The sequence below is a fragment of the Lipotes vexillifer genome, unplaced genomic scaffold (genome assembly GCF_000442215.2).
Source record: "Lipotes vexillifer unplaced genomic scaffold, Lipotes_vexillifer_v1.1 scaffold500, whole genome shotgun sequence".
NCBI classification, from domain to species: domain Eukaryota; kingdom Metazoa; phylum Chordata; class Mammalia; order Artiodactyla; family Lipotidae; genus Lipotes; species Lipotes vexillifer.
This window is the reverse complement of record NW_006778765.1, coordinates 1,904,873-1,922,072: the sequence shown is the minus strand read 5'-3', so window position 1 is coordinate 1,922,072 and position 17,200 is coordinate 1,904,873. Positions and strand designations below refer to the sequence as shown.

Genomic DNA, 17,200 nt, shown 5'->3' with positions numbered 1-17,200 from the left:
AGCAGGAATTGATATGGGAAAGCAGATTCCCATTGGTCCCTTGGGGTGTGACAGTTTGAAAGACAACAAGGACTGAGACTTGGAAGGTCTTTCCTTTCCTTTCCTTTCCTTTATAAATCTTTCCTGAGTGAGACTGGCTAAGTGGGAGAGGTAGATTGGGAATACCTGGGCCAACAACTTGGTTTATGCTGTACTCTAGCCTGGACGTCTCTGCCATAATTTGTCTTCTGAATTGTTTCTCAGAAGTAGAATTGTTGAAGAGAAGGGGCAGGCAAGGGGTTTGATCTAAGGAAGGAAAGGAGTAGGGTTAAGAAAATAGAGAGGGGTAAGCTGAGGGATCAGATGAAATGAGATCATCCCTTTAGTCCAGTAATTGAGTGAACACTGTGGTCTCTCATTGTTGTTGTTTTTGTTTTTTGGGCTCCAAGGATTTGAACAGGTAGGAAGAGCCTGGAGAGCGCAGTCTGACTTTCCTCGACACTTGTCCCCCACTGAAGAGACCAACTTTTGATTTTTGGTTGACTTCAATTATTTTCTCCAAGGAATAAAACCTGTAGGAAAGACTCAGGGCAGTGAATGAACTCCAGGCTTTGTGAAACCCTTCGAGTATATTCTTCTAACATGTTTAACTCTTTTTCTTTTGTTGAGCTAATGTTTGATAAGAAATCAGAAATTGTTTATAATTTTGCTTTGATTCTTTAATGTATTTTCATTGAAAATGTGTTTTATTTTGAAAAAAATTATTTTGACTGAGATAAGTAGAAGCATTAAGTTAGACATGAAGCTAACAAATCTTGCAACCTGACTTCTTGTAGGTCCTTAGTATTTTATATGAAATAGGATATAATTGTGCTATTTAGATTGCTAAATTAAAAGAGCTTATAATAAGCCCTTCAAAAACGTTCATTTGCTTCATTTCCTGGCATAGATATCTTGGGATCTTAAATTTAAAATGGTGTGATCTGTGAATTTAGAAAATTTAAAAACATTAAATTGTGGTGTATTAGTTATATAATGATAATTACCAAATACTAACTGTAAAGTCCTACAACATGCTGTTGGGTATCTCATGAAGCTTGTAAAAATCAAATGCTTTCTGCTTCACATATAACAAACAATATGCTGTATAACTGTGTCTTTAGCCTTAATCTCACCAAAGCTGCTCAATTGATTAACAGATAGTCAGTATACTTCCTTGTTTTCTCATTACCTGGATACTTTTACTTATTAAGCATGCTTGGGTTTTGTCTTCCAGCAATATCCAGACTATTATGCAATAATTAAGGAGCCTATAGACCTCAAGACCATTGCCCAGAGGATACAGGTATGAAGGTGACCATATGTAAAAATAACATCATTTAGGGCAGATTGGCCTGTGGTCATTTTTTAAGGCCTTTTAGAAAAACAGAGAAGCAGGTATCTCTGTAAGGAGTTACTAGCAATATAATGTAAACAAATTAGAGATGTTACTGAGTATAGCGTTGGAGGAGTAAACACCGCGTCCCTTTTGCATTTCTTTCTGTAGGAAGGAAAGGAAAATTTTCATTGGCATAGTAAATCTTGACCTTAGGACAAAAATTAAAGTGCATTGGTCATCGCCATTTCTGATTGTGAAAGGTACATTGGCACCAAGATCTTTGTTGTTTATTTTTATTTGCTTCCAAATAGTTTTAGTATATCTCAGAGTAAAAGTTACCTACAACAGACATTGAGAGCGTAAGGTTAGTGAAAATAGAGACTTTGTTCTCTTTGAGTGCCCCCCTCCCTGTGTCTTCAGCAGTAATAGCAGCAAGTAACACTCACCTAGATATAATTTCCTATGTGTTAGCTAATTAATTCTTATAGCACCTCTATGAGGTAGATACTGTTATTATTCCCATTTTAAAGATAAGAAAACTGAAGCACAGAGATGGTAAGTCACTTGCCTGAGTCATCAACTAATGAGAAAAGTTAGGATTTGAATCCAGACAGTCTGGCTCCAAAGTCTATACTCTTTAATGAATTAGTATTCATGAAGCATTTAGAACAGTGGTTGGCACAGTAAACACTATATGTTTGCTAAATAAAACAACTTTTACCTTTTTTGATTTCTTAAAAAATATAAGTTGTTTTTATGAGAATAGTGTAGCTCTGGTTTTGTTACCTATCTCAAAAACTGTTTTGTAAGTGGACCTTAGTAATAGTTTATAAAAGAGAAGATGACTTTATATATTGTTCACACGTGTACTTTCCAATGAAGTCTTAGAATATGGTGCCAGTTTAAAATTACGTAGAGTTTTTTTTTTAAAGGTCATGTTGCTTAAGAGGAACTGCTATATTTTGTTGTTTACTATAGAATGGAAGCTACAAGAGTGTTCATGCAATGGCCAAAGATATAGATCTCCTAGCAAAAAATGCCAAAACTTATAATGAGCCTGGTTCTCAAGTATTCAAGGTCAGTTTTTTTGTTGTTGCTTTCATTGATAAGAGTAGAGACCAATGTTTTTGTTTTTTTTGCGGTATGCGGGCCTCTCACTGCTGTGGCCTCTCCCGTTGCGGAGCACAGGCTCCAGACGCGCAGGCTCAGCGGCCATGGCTCACGGGCCCAGCCGCTCCATGACATGTGGGATCTTCCCGGACTGGGGCACGGACCCGTGTCCCCTGCATCGGCAGGCGGACTCTCAACCACCGCGCCACCAGGAAAGCCTGAGACCAATATTTTTATATAACAACTTTATTGAGACAAAGTTCACATACTGTACATTTTACCCAAAGTGTATAATTTAATGGCTTTTAGTATATTCACCAAGTTGTATAGCCATCACCACAATGAATTAGCAGTCACTCTCCATTTCCTCCTAACCTCCCTAACCCTAGGCAACCACCAGTCTACTTTCTGTCTCTGTGAATTTGCCTATTCTCAACATTTCATATAAATGGAATTGTTCAATTTGTGGTCCTTTGTGACTGGCTTCTTTCACTTAGCATCATGTTTTCAAGGTATTCATTTTGTAGTATGTATTTCTTTTTATTCCCAAATAGTATTCAATTAAATGTATATATCATGTTTCATTTACCCGTTCATCAGTTGCTAGGCATTGGGTTGCTTCCACTTTTGGGCTATTATAAATAATGCTGCTATGAGCATTCATGTATAAGTTGTTTTTTTTTTAATAAATTTATTTATTTTTGGCTGTGTTGGGTCTTTGTTGCTGCGCATGGGCTTTCTCTAATTGTGGCGAGCAGGGGCTACTCTTCGTTGTGGTGTGTGGGCTTCTCATTGTGGTGGCTTCTCTTGTTGCGGAGCACGGGCTCTAGGCACGCGGGCTTCAGTAGTTGTGGCTCGCGGGCTCTAGAGCACAGGCTCAGTGGTTGTGGCGCATGGGCTTAGTTGCTCCGCGGCATGTGGGATCTTCCTGGACCAGGGCTTGAACCCGTGTCCCCTGCATTAGCAGGCGGATTCTCCACCAGTGCGCCACTAGGGAAGCCCCATGTATAAGTTTTTATGCAGACATATATTTTTATTTTTCTTGAATACATACCTGGGAATGGAATTGCTGGGCCACATGGTAACTATATTTTTAATTTTTTTGAGGAACCACCAAATTGTTGTGTTTTTGTTTTTCTGTTTTGTTTTGGCTGCGTTGGGTCTTCGTTGCTGCACTCAGGCTTTCTCCAGTTGTGGCAAGTGGGGGCTACTCTTCATTGCAGTGTGCGGGCTTCTCTTGTTGTGGAGCATGGGCTCTAGGCACGTGGGCTTCAGTAGTTGAGGCACACAGGCTCAGTAGTTGCGGCACGTGGACTCTAGGGTGCGTGGGCTCAGTAGTTGTGGCTCACAGGGTCTAGAGCACAGGCTCAGTAGTTGTGGCGCATGGGCTTAGTTGCTCCGCGGCATGTGGGATCTTCCCAGACCAGGGCTCAAACCCGTGTCCCCTGCATTGGCAGGCGGATCCTTAACCACTGTGCCACCAGGGAAGTCCCCACCAAATTGTTTTTCAAGCCACTGCACCAACATTTCCACTAGCAATGTGCAAGTGTAATTTCTCTACATCCTCACCAATGCTTGTTTCTATTTTTGGTTTTGTTTTTATTATAGCCGTTCTAGTGGGTATGAAGTACTATCTCATCATGGGTTTTGTTGTTGTTGTTGTTTTGTGGTACGCAGGCCTCTCACTGTTGTGGCCTCTCCTGTTGCGGAGCACAGGCTCCAGTTGCACAGGCTCAGCGGCCATGGCTCACGGGCCCAGCTGCTCCACGGCATGTGGGATCCTCCTGGACCAGGGCACGAACCCGTGTCCCCTGCATCAGCAGGCGGACTCTCAACCACTGCACCACCAGGGAAGCCCCCTCATTATGGTTTTGATTAGCATTTTTTTTTTTTTTTTTTTTGGCCGTGCCATGCAGCTTGTGTGACCTCAGTTCCCCCACCAGGGATTGAACTCAGGCCATGGCAGTAAAAGCCCGGAATCCTAACCAGTAGGCCACCAGGGAGCTCCCTGATTAGCATTTTCTAATGATTAGTGATGCTGAGTATCTTTTCATGTGCATATTGGCCATTCATATGTCTTCTTTAAAAAAAAAAAGTCTGTTCAGATCTCCAACCCATTGTTAATTGGGTCATCTGTCTTTTAATAAAAAGTTGAGTTGTTAGAGTGCTTTACATAGTCTGGACATTAGACCGGACATATGATTTACAAGTATTTTCTCCCATTCTATGGATTGTCTTTTCATTTTCATGATAGTATCCTTTGCTGCACAAAAGTTTTTAATTTTGGGAATTCCCTGGCAGTCCAGTGGTTAGGACACTGTGCCTCCACTGCAGAGGGCACGGGTTTCATCCCTGGTCGGGAAACTCTAAGATCCCTCATGCTGAGTGGTGCTGCAAAAAAAAAAAAAAAGTCTTTAATTTTAATAAAGTATTTAATTTTGGTTCAGTCCAGTTTGTCTGTTTTTTCTTAGGTTGCTTGTTCTTAGGTTGCTTGTTCTTTTAGTGTCTTATCTAAGAACCCATTACCTAATCCAAGGCTGCAAAGATTTACACCTACGTTTTCTTCTAAGAATTTTATAGTTTAGCTCTTACATTTAGATCTTTGAGCCATTTTGAATTAATTTTTATATACATGAGGTAGGCGTGAGGTAGGAGTCCACATTCCTTTGCCATGGAGTATTCATTTGTCCCAGCGCCTTATGTTGAAAAGACTATTCTTTCCCCATTGAATTGTCTTGGCAACCCTGTTGAAAATCAGTTGACTCTAGATGTATGGGTTTATTTCTGGATTCTTGGTTCTAATCCATTCATCTGTGCCAGACAAGGTTTATTTTTGATCCACTTTGTAGTTAAATATTGATGTAGTCCCTGCATTTAAACCTCACTGATATAAAAATCAATCTATGTAGTATAGTACACAAAGTAAAATGACTATTTCATTGCTTTGCAGTTCTCTCCTGGAAGTTTTGTAGTCCTTCTACATAATGAACTGTAATGACAGTTGCTTGTAGAAATTTCTGCAATTGATATATCATTGGGAACTTAGCAGAGGATGGTCAGAAAATCTTTTGGGAGTAAAATCATTTAGATTTACAGAATGCTGATTCAGTTTCTTTTGGTATTTAATTTTAACTTTTATCTTGCATCTTTTTAAGAAACTTTGAGTGGAAATCAGGAATGAAATCCTCGTATTCTTAATCCTTGATAGGACATTTTAATAGTGTAGTACTAATTGTTTGTTGATACAGTTAAGAATTTTACTTCTTGGTCTGATTAATTTTCCTAAACTAAATTTTGGAGAGAAGGGAAACTTGGATTTGATATATGCTGTTAATTTAAGCAAGTATATTCATCCTAAATTTACATGCCTAATCTTTAATCTTAGAAGTGGACCTTTGTTTTAGTTTTAAGGTTAGTGTACACAGGTAGAGTTCATTGTATTTTCACCCCTGTTTTTCCCTGTTCAGCATTAGGTGTTTGTCTCTTACCTGAATAATTGTGAAAGAGCTAGGTGACTTTTCAACTTGTATTTAATTATGGAGATGTTTTGGAGGCTTGTGGAAAGGTTAGAGGATGCAGCTTTCTGGATATTGAATGGAAATCTACTCCAGATGGAAGGAGTGCCGTAGAAAGTGTCCAGTACATGATTGCGGGCATTTTAAACTTGCCCGTTTTCTCTATACTTTTTCTAAGCCAAGTAATTTTATCTTAACAGGATGCAAATTCTATTAAGAAAATATTTTATATGAAAAAGGCAGAAATTGAACATCATGAAATGACTAAGTCAAGCCTTCGAATGAGGTAGGTTAAAAAAATGTCTAAAATCCTTGTACCTTTATTATTTGCCAAATTTTCTCAGTATAGTGGAAAATAAGATGCATGTTGCATTTCAAGATTATATTTACAGTTGATAATGTGATTTTGAAGAGTGTAGTGTTAACTCTTACCCAGTCCCTTCATTGCAGCTGAAGGGCTTTATTTAAAAAGAAACAATTTTTAAGACTTAACACTGCTATATACTTCTGTCGCCTTATACAAATATATATATATTGTATATCATATTGTGTGTAACGTATATTAAAGATATAACGTGTACTATATAAATATATATACAGGCATACCTTGGAGATACTGCAGGTTCATTTCCAGACTACTGCAATAAAGTGAATATCACACTAAAGTGAGTCACACAATTTTTTGGTTTCCCAGTGCATATAAAAGTTATATGCACAATATACTGTAGTTAAATGTGCAGTAGCATTAGGTCTAAAAAAACAGTGTATATGCCTTAATTTAAAAACACTTTATTGCTTAAAAATGCTAACCATCATCTGAGCCTTCAGCAAGTTGTAGTCTTTGTGCTGGTGGAGGGTCTTGCCTCTGTTGATGCTGCTGGCTGGTCAGGGTGGTGGTTGCTGAAGGCTGGGGTGGCCGTGGCGGTTTCCTAAAACAAGACAGCTGTGTCGTTTGCCCCATCAGTTCTCTCTTCTTTTCACTAATGATTTCTCTGTAGCATGCGATGCTGTTTGATGGCATTTTACCCACAGAACTTCTTTCAAAATTGGAGTCAGTCCTCTCAAATCCTGACGCTGCTTTATCAGCTAAGTTTATGTAATATTCTAAATCCTTTGTTTCAACAATCTTCGTAGCATCTTCACCAGGAGTAGATTCCGTCTAAAGAAACTACTTTCTCTACTCATCCATACGAAGCAATGTCCTCAACTGTTGAAGTTTTATCATGAGATTGTAGCAGTTCAGTCACATCTTCAGGCTCTATTTCTAATTCTAGTTCTCTTGCTGTTTCCACCCCATCTGTAGTTTAAATTCTTAAACCCCTCAAAGTCACCCATGAGGGTTGGAACCCACTTCTTCTAAACTTCTGTTAATGTTCATGTTCTTTCCATGAATCACAAATGTACTTAATGGCATCTCGAATAAATGAATCCTTTCCGGAAAGTTTTCAATTGAATTTGCCCAGATCCATCAGAGGAATCACTGTCTGTGGTAGCTGTAGCCTTACGAAATGTATTTCTTAAATAATAAGACTTGAAAGTTGAAATTACTCCTTGGTCCACGAGCTACAGAATGGATGTTGTGTCAGCAGACATGAAAACAACACAAATCTCGTGTATCTCCATTAGAGCTCTTGGGTGACCGGGTACATTTTCAGTGAGCAGTACTATTTTCCAGATCTTTCTTTCTGAGCAGTAGGTCTCAACAGCAGGCTTAAAATATTCAGTAAACCATGTTGTAAACAGATGTGCTGTCATCCAGGCTTTGCTGTTCCATTTGTTGAGCACAGGCAAAGTAGATTTAGCATAATTCTTAAGGGCCCTAGGATTTTTCAGAATAGTAAATGAGCACTGGCTTCAGCTTAAAGTCATCAGCTACATTAGCCCTAAAAAGAGAGTCAGCCTGTCCTTTGAAACTTTGAAACCAGACATTGACTTCTCCTCTCTAGGTGTGAAAGCCTTGGATGGCATCTTCTTCCATGATAAGTATGTTTCGTCTACACTGAAAATCTGTTGTTTAGTTACAGCTACTTTTATTGATAATCTTAGCTAAATCTTCTGGATAACTTGCTGCAGCTTCTATATCAGTACTTGCTGCTTCACCTTGCACTTTTATAGAGATGACTTCTTTCCTTAAACCTCATGAACCAAACTTTGCTAGCTTCAGACTTTGATTCTGCAGCTTCCTCACCTCTCTCAGCCTTCATAAAATTGAAGAGAGTTAGGGCCTTGCTCTGGATTAGGCATAGGCTTAAGGGAATGTTGTAGATGGTTTGACCTTCTATCTAACAGTTTCTTCATATCAGCAATAAGGCTGTTTTACTGTGTTATCATTCCTGTGTTCACTGGAGTAGCACTTTTAATTTCCTTCAAGAACTTTTCCTTTGCTTTCGTAACTTGGCTAACTGGTGCAAGAGGCCTAGTTTCCAGCCTGTCTCAACTTTCGGCATGCCTTCCTCACTGAGCTTAATCATTTGTAGCTTTTGATTGAAACCGAGAAACATGCAACTCTTACTTTCCCTTGAATGCTTAGAGGCCAGTGTAGGGTTATTAATTGGCCTAATTTCAGCATTGTTGTGTCCCAGGAAATAGGGAGGCTTGAGGAGAGGGAGAAAGACGAGGGAATAGCTGGTTGGTGGAGCAGTCAGAACACACACAACGTTTATTAAGTTTGCTGTCTCATATGGGTGTGGTTCATGGTACCCCCAAATAATTACAATAATAACAACAGAGATCACTGATCACAGATCACCACAACAAATATAATAATAATGGAAAGGTTTGAGATATTGCAAGAATTACCAAAATGTGACACAGAGATGCGAAGTGAGCAAATGCTGTTGTAAAAATGGTGCTGAAAGACTTGCTTGATTCAGAGTTGCCACAAACCTTTAATTTGTAAAAAAAATGCAGTATCTGCGAAGTTTAATAAAGCAAAGCGAGATAAAACAATGTATGCCTGTAATATTACATTTGTATATGATGTATAGTAGTATATATTTATATTTGCAATAAGAATGTTTAGCCAGGTATCAGCAGATCTGAAGTCTCACCCTAGCTTACCTTGTGCTAGGACTGTGACTTTGAACAAGTCTTTTACTTCTGGGATTCCATTTCCTCCTACCTGAAATGGAAAGATTAATTGGCTACTTTTGAAGCTCTCTTCTCACCCAGACATTTGCTGTGTTACTAAATCCTATGGTCACTGTGGTGACCATAAGCTGTCTGGGATCAGCCCTGGTTTATCCTTTTCCACAGAGTCCCAGATTTTGGAGCAAAGCCTCCTGCACAGTAGAGACTCAGAAATATTTGTGTTGTTTTGTTTGTTTTTTCTGCCACGCCGTGTGGCATGTGGCATCTTAGTTCGCTGACCAGGGTTGGAACCCGGGGTCCCTGCAGTGGAAGCGTGAAGTATTAACCACTGGACCACCAGGGAAGTCCCTGAGTGTTTCTTTTTAAGAAAAGAAAAAGAAAATGGTTGTTTCCTTTTTGTTATTCGGCATTCTTATTTCAGCTGTCAGTTTTCTGAGTTTTTTTTTAACCTTGTCTCTGGATAGGACCCCATCAAATTTGGCTGCAGCCAGGCTGACAGGTCCTTCGCACAGTAAAGGCAGCCTTGGTGAAGAGAGAAATCCCACTAACAAGTACTACCGGTGAGAGAGAGTGTGTTTAGTCTGAGAGCTGACCCATGTTTAGGAGGATAAGCATGCTAGCATTTTCTTGATGACTATCTTGAAGTAATATTTTTGGGTGTAGTTGGGTTATTATGAGAATTTGTTGTCAGATATATCACTTAAAAGATACAGTAGGCCTGACCTCACCTCTGAGAAAACACTTAAGCAGAAGTTGTTTGTCAGGTATAGTTTAATATTACCAGTAAAACGTGAGGTAAAATGCTGAAAGATTTTGTGTTCATAATAGAATTTGTTTTCATTGTAAAATCTGAGCATATTTAGAATTAACCAGCAATTATGAATGAATATTTTTCATTAAAAAAGGAGTAGTGCTGCATTTAAGTAAAAAACAAATTGCAAGTAGCCTGCTTTAGGCTTTCTACCACCACTCCCTCTTTTCTAAGAGAAAAAAATTAGTCATCTTGGTTAAGATTGATTGTGGGGAATATAAAAATTGAGGAAGCAGTTGAATAGAAACTCTTTCTTTGATGTGAATGCCTTGTTAACAGTTCCTACTTCCTATAAAGTAGCCAAATGATTATAACATCTTTCCCTGCCTTCTAATTGCTTGTTTTTCTTTGTAGTAATAAACGAGCAGTCCAAGGGGGTCGTTTATCAGCAATTACCATGGCACTTCAGTATGGCTCAGAAAGTGAAGAGGATGCTGCTTTAGCTGGTAGGCATTAAGTTGTGACTAGTTAAGTGGCGTCTCAGTGGATCCTTCTGGTTAAGGAAAATTATAGTTATTTTGGTCTGGCTGGGCGTTTGTTTTTGGAGTACATACCTGTTTTGTTACATTTTAATTGCACTCTTGGTTGGCAAACTTATCGAGAGCTTATTACTACTTTATTTCGTGTTAAAGCATGTATCAAAGTAAATAAATACTTGTGCAAAATCAATTAGTTTGATAGCCTTAGCAGATTCTGGTTTCAAACCTATGATGATAGTGAGTGCTAGTGACACCATCAGGAAATCCCAGGGAGACATTCACATCATCTTAGATTTCCAGGCTTATATTTTCAGTAGACTATAATTTTTTCTCACCTAGAGCTTATGATTTAAAGATAGCTGTAAATTATGATCAGAGCAGCATTCTCATTTAAACAAGTGAAACAAAGGGCATTGGGCACTAGGAATCTGTGTAGAAGTACACAGGTTCGTAAAATAGTAATAAAGAACAGCTGTAGAGGTATATTTGATTCCATTGTCTTTCTCCTAAGCGTGATATAATATTTTTTTATTTTACTGTAAATATTTTTTATATGTAGATATACAATTCATTTTATGAAATTACTCTTTTGATTTTATAATCAGGTGTGACACAAGAGATTTTTCTAGCTATGTCTTATTTTCTACTAAGTCTATGGAATTTCCTTTTTTTAAAAAAATAAATTTATTTATTTATTTATTTATTTTTGGCTGCATTGGGTCTTTGTTGCTGTGTGTGGGCTTTCTCTAGTTGTGGCGAGCGGGGGCTACTCTTCATTGCTGTGCTTGGACTTCTCATTGCGGTGGCTTCTCTTGTGGAGCACGGGCTCTAGGTGTGCAGGGGCTCAGTAGTTGTGGCTTGCAGGCTGTAGAGTGTAGCCTCAGTAGTTGTGGCGCACGGGCTTAGTTGCTCCACGGCATGTGAGATCTTCCTGGACCAGGGCTCGAACTCGTGTCCCCTGCACTGGCAGGTGGATTCTTAACCACTGTGCCACCAGGGAAGTCCCAAGTCTGTAGAATTTCATAATTACTCTAGACTGCTGGAGTATGAATTTAATTTTTTGACACTCATCTACAGAATTAATTTTTTTTAACTTAAATCGGGCCTTATCAAAAATTGAAAGAAAATTTATCTCTTCATTATCTTTGTTTTGTGCTAACTGTAAAAGTGACACACATGTTATGTCTAGGTTTCCTTTTAACATTTGGTTACTTCATTAACCTTATAGTAGTATAACAAATTGAAGGAAGACTATACCACTTACAAAATTCTTAAAAAGCATTTATTGTTTTTTTTTTTCTAATAGTACCTTTGTCATAAGAGGATTCTTAATTTAGTAACCTCAGGGATTAAGAAAACAAAGTAGATGCCAACCAACTTTGTATGTAGTAGATTCTTCAGGCTGTTATTCAGAACCTGTTTATCCTTAATTTAGTTGAGGTTTTAATATATTTGGTTTTCTACTTCCTGCTCCTGGAAACAACTTAGGGGTAGGTACAGTGAAAATAGCAAAGAAAGGATAACTCATGATCTTGGAGCAAGAAGAAAGAGCTGATGGAAAGAAGGCATAAGAATTCAAAGTGTGGCCTGGCCTCTTGGGGTGATTTGTTTTAGAGGCAAACCACACTGCATGTCCCTAAGGGGGTGGAGAAGGAGGTGGAGAAGAGCACCCATCCACAGTCACTATAAGAAGAGGAATGAAGTGAGCAATAGAAAAGGAAAAAACAGATAAAGCTTGCAGTCTTCTCCCACCAACACAAAATAAGGCAAGAAGGCAAAAGGAAACATAGAAAAAGTGGGATAAATAGAGAGAAACAACTCCAAAAATTGTATCAGAAATCAGTGTTAGTGGCCTAAATTTTCCAGTTAAGACAGTTCCAGATTGTATATTTTAAAAATCAGGTTATATGCTAGTTACAAGAGATACATCTTCAATATAAAACTGTGTACTGGAAAGTTGAATGTCAAAGGATGGAAAAAGATATACCTGGCAAATAATAACCAAAGGGTAGTTACATTGACTTCTCTTAAAATGGACTTTCAAACAATGCATTTCCAAAGATAAAATGGATTCACCTCATAATGATATAAAAGGTTTATTGCATGAGGAAGATAAATTATAAAAGGGCTCAAAATACATGAAACAAACAGATGGAACTTCTTGGAGAAAGTGAAAACATTGCCCTTAGAGTGGGAGCCTGCTTCTCTCAATTGCTAGCTAGATAAACAGCCAAAACAGTGAAGGCAGAAGACATGAATACACTTCCTCACAAGTGTATTTGTTCCCTATTGCTACTAAAACAAAACAAATTACCACAAACTTAACTGGCTTAAGACCACACAAATTTATTCTCTTCAGTTCTGGATGTCAGAAATCTAAAATCAGGTTGTTGGCAGGCTAGTGTTCCTTCTGGAGGCTTTAGGGGATAATACACTTCCTTGCCTTTTCCAGTTTCTAGAGCTACCTGTATTCCACGGCCCTTTCCTCTCCATTCAGGACGCAGCACTCCAGTCTGCATCTGTCACCCCGTCTCCTTCCTCCTTTGACCTTCTTGCCTGCCTTTTGTAAAGACCCTTGTGATTATGTTTAGTGCCCAGAGATTAATCCAGGATAATCTCCCACACTCAAAATTCCTCTCAATCATATCTGCAAAGTTTCTTTTGCCATATAAGGTAATATTCACAGGTTCTGTGGATTAGGACATGGTTGTATGTGGGGACCTATCATTCAGCCTACCACAACAAGATGGTTATAACAGACAAGTATTCTACAATTAGAGAATACATGTTCTTCCCTGGTTCACATGGAATATTACAAAAATTGACTATGTACTTAGCCATGAAACAAATTTCAACAAATTTGAAAGATCGGGTATTATACAGACCATGTTTCTGAGCACAATGCAGCTATGATAGCCACTAATAATGAAAAGATATTAATTTTTTTTAATATGTATTTATTTATTTTGGCTGCTCTGGGTCTTAGTTGCAGCACACGGATTTTCGCTACAGCATGCAGGCTCTTAGTTGTGGGATGCAGGCTCTTAGTTGTGGCCTGCATGCATGCTAGTTCCCTGACCAGGGGTCGAACCCGGGCCCCTGCATTGGAAGAGTCTTACCGACTGGACCACCAGGGAAGTCCCAAAGATACAATTTTTAAAAGGAGTAATTATAATAGAAGTTTAATTACTTGAAACTGAACAATAACAATGAAAATAATACATATCGAAACAGTGGAGGTGCAGTTACAGTGATACTTCAGAAGGAAATTTACAGGTCTGACTGCTTCTGTTTAGAAAGAAAAGCAGCTGAAAGTCAGTGAACTAATAAGCATCCAACGTTAAGTAAATAATAAGAAGAGCAGAGATGTTAGAAAAAAGAAGATAAAGAGCAGAAGTTAATTCATTAGAAAGGAAATCTATAATGGAAAAGATCAATAAAGTCCAAGTTTTTCTGTTACAGCGGTTAATAGGTAAATCTGTAGTGAGATTATCAAGAAAGAAACAGAAGGCACAAACAAAAAATATTAGGGGAAAGGGGGAGCATACAGAGAATAAAAAAAAGAATGTAAGAACAGCATAATGCAAATAAATTTGAAAATTTAGATGAAATGGATAAATTCCTAGAAAATGATAAATGCCTAAAAACTGATTCAAGAATAAAAAGGCTGATTAGTTATATCACCATTAAAGAAATTAAATTAATATTTACAAATATTCCTGCATAGAAAGCACCAGGCCAGACATTCAAGGAACAGAATTATACATAAACCCCAGCAGTGAATAAAAAAGAGCTCCCCAATTCATTCTTTGAATCTGATATAAAACCAAAACAAAACAAAATATAAACACACTGTATCTAGCAGTATATATGAAAGAATACGTGGTAACACAATTGGGTTTATTCCAGGAATACTAGGTTAGTTCAACATTAGAAAAAAGTATTATTCACTACATTGGTAGATTAAAGGAGCAAAACTGTACTATTGGCTTAGCAAATGCATTTGATTAATGCTTCAGTTCCCATTCATGATAAAAGCTTAGCAAACTAAGAGTAGAAGGGGATCTTTCCTAACTTGATACAGGGCATGTCCATTTTCATTGGAGAAGTATTTGTAGCATTCCCCCTACCATAAGAAACAAAGTTAAGAATGTTGTTACCTCTTGGTCAAAGTACTAGCCAGCATACACTGATAACAGTGAAGTTATAAGGATCAGAAAAGAAAGATTTATAAGGATTGCAGTTGATAGATTATTTTTTGAGTTTTCTAGTTAAACTACAGACGGGGCTTCACTGGTGGTGCAGTGGTTGAGAATCTGCCTGCCAATGCAGGGGACACGGGTTCGAGCCCTGGTCTGGGAAGATCCCACATGCCACAGAGCAACTAGACTCGTGAGCCACAACTACTGAGCCTGCGCGTCTGGAGCCTGTGCTCCGCAACAAGAGAGGCCGCGACAGTGAGAGGCCCGTGCACCGTGCTGAAGAGTGGCCGCCGCTCGCCGCAACTAGAGAAAGCCCTCGCACAGAAACGAAGACCCAACACAGCCAAAAATAATAAATAAATAAAAAATTTTAAAAATACTACAGATAAATTATTAGAATTAATAAGAATAGTAAAATGCTGATGTAAGATTATTATACAACAATCTACTTCGGACTTCCCTGGTGGTCCAGAGGTTAAGAATCCGTCTCCCAATGTAGGGGACGCGGGTTCAATCCCTGGTCCAGGAAGATCCCACAGGCTGCAGGGCAACTAAGCCTGTGCGCCACAACTACTGAGCCTGCGCGCCACAACTACCTAGCCCGCGTGCTCTAGAGCCCACACGACACAACTACTAAGCCTGCGCGCCACAGCTACTGAAGCCCATGTGCTCTGGGGCCTGCGTGCCGCAGCTACTGAGCCCGTGTGCTGCAACTGAAGCTCACGCGCCTAGAGCCCTGCTCCACAAGAGAAGCCACCGCAATGAGAAGCCTGCGCATCGCAGTGAAGAGTAGCTCCAGCTCGCCGCTACTAGAGAAAAGCCCGCGCGCAGCAACGAAGACCCAGCACAGCCACAAAAAAAAAGAGAGAAAAGAAAAAAAAAAATCTTCATTTCCGGAATCAGCCATAAAAAGAAAATGTAATTTTTTAAAAAGATACAGTTTATAGTAGCAATAAAACATATACCTGTGTTTTAAATTCAATAAAAGATGTGCAAGAGCTTTATGAAAAGATTCGAGGTAATGGAGTCAGAAAAGACTACATAGTTTCAAATTCTGTCTTTCCTTCTAGCTCCATGACTAAATCCAAATCCCTTCTCAACTGCTCTGCAGGCTAGCTGACTTTGGCCAGTCATCAGCTCCTCATACCGAGTTTTCTCATTTGGAAAAGAAATGACAATACCTGTTCTGTGTGGTGATGTTAGGATTACCTGAGGGTGGTGCTTATCAAGCTCTTAATAAATAACTAAGTACTTAATAAGTGATTATCATACTTACATGGGAACACATAGTATTTTGGTTATCCTGATCCCTTAAGAAAAAATTTTAATCAGGTCGTTGTATACTGTTTAAGAGTTCAGAGAAGTAAGCAATATATTTTGTATTTCTGTAGAAGTGATTACATGTTTTGTTTTGGTGTTCTTATGATTAGCTTCTACCTGTAAATTTTCTCATTAAAGAAAAACATCATTCCTAAGGGATGCTATAGATCAGTGGGGCAAAGTCAAAGAGACTTAAAGCTAAATCACATCTGTCAGTATCAGCCCCGTCTACATTTATACTATCCTAAGCTACATGCTGTCACTTTAGTTCTGAGATCTGAGAATGGCTACTTGCTCCTTTTCTTGTCCAAGCACACATAAGCAAGGAGTCTCAGAAGATGGCAGAGAAACTGTTTTGTAATCTTTGAAAGATGGTATAACTTTTACCATGTAACATTCTATTCTGTTTCTGTGTAACATTTCTCTGAGTAAACATAACAATTTTACTAAGCATTGCTAACAGCATCTTTATGAAGCCTAGAGACTATTCTTTTAAAACAAGTATTCTCAAACATACAAAACAGTATTCTCAAACATACATAGCATAATCTGGAAGGTTGTTAAACGAGCTTAAAAAAATGTTTCTTCCCCTTATAAATATCTTTTTTGGAGTATAATTGCTTTACAATGTTGTGTTAGTTTCTGCTGTCCCTTATAAATATCTTTTATGTCTTTGTAGCTGCACGTTATGAAGAAGGAGAGTCGGAAGCAGAGAGCATTACTTCATTTATGGATGTTTCAAATCCTTTTTATCAGCTTTACGACACAGTTAGGAGCTGTCGGAATAACCAAGGGCAGCTAATAGCTGAACCTTTTTTGCATTTGCCTTCAAAGAAAAAATACCCTGATTATTATCAGCAAATTAAAATGCCCATATCACTACAACAGATCAGGTAAGGTATCTTCTACATTACTCAGTATAAATCTGTTTTCTTGTGATTGAACCTGCACATGTATCTTCCTTTCTAAAATGGATAAAGATAATAAAGGTAAAAATGTTTTTCACGTCTAAAGTGTGCTTAAATATCACTCCTATATAAAAGTGAGAAATAAATTTGATTAACTACAAATGATGTTCTTTGTACTGCAGTAGAGTCAAGAGGCAAATAAAAGATAACCCAGCTAGGCATTTTTGTGTCAGATTATGAATTCTAAAAAGTCATGCAGGGCTTCCCTGGTGGCTCAGTGGTTGAGAGTCTGCCTGCTGATGCAGGGGACACGGGTTCGTGCCCTGGTCTGGGAAGATCCCACATGCCGCGGAGCGGCTGGGCCCATGAGCCATGGCCGCTGAGCCTGCGCGTCCAAAGCCTGTGCTC

General features: G+C 38.6%; 1 protein-coding gene across 1 annotated transcript in view; it reads left to right on the top strand.

Annotated features, from left to right (window-relative positions):
- PBRM1 (polybromo 1) overlaps window positions 1–17,200 on the top strand; it is a 98,019-nt gene that overhangs the window by 14,936 nt on the left and 65,883 nt on the right. The window contains 6 exon segments of the mRNA XM_007451866.1: window positions 1,256–1,324; window positions 2,336–2,434; window positions 6,183–6,268; window positions 9,537–9,632; window positions 10,238–10,329; window positions 16,564–16,777. Coding sequence (XP_007451928.1) covers window positions 1,256–1,324; window positions 2,336–2,434; window positions 6,183–6,268; window positions 9,537–9,632; window positions 10,238–10,329; window positions 16,564–16,777 — 656 coding nt within the window.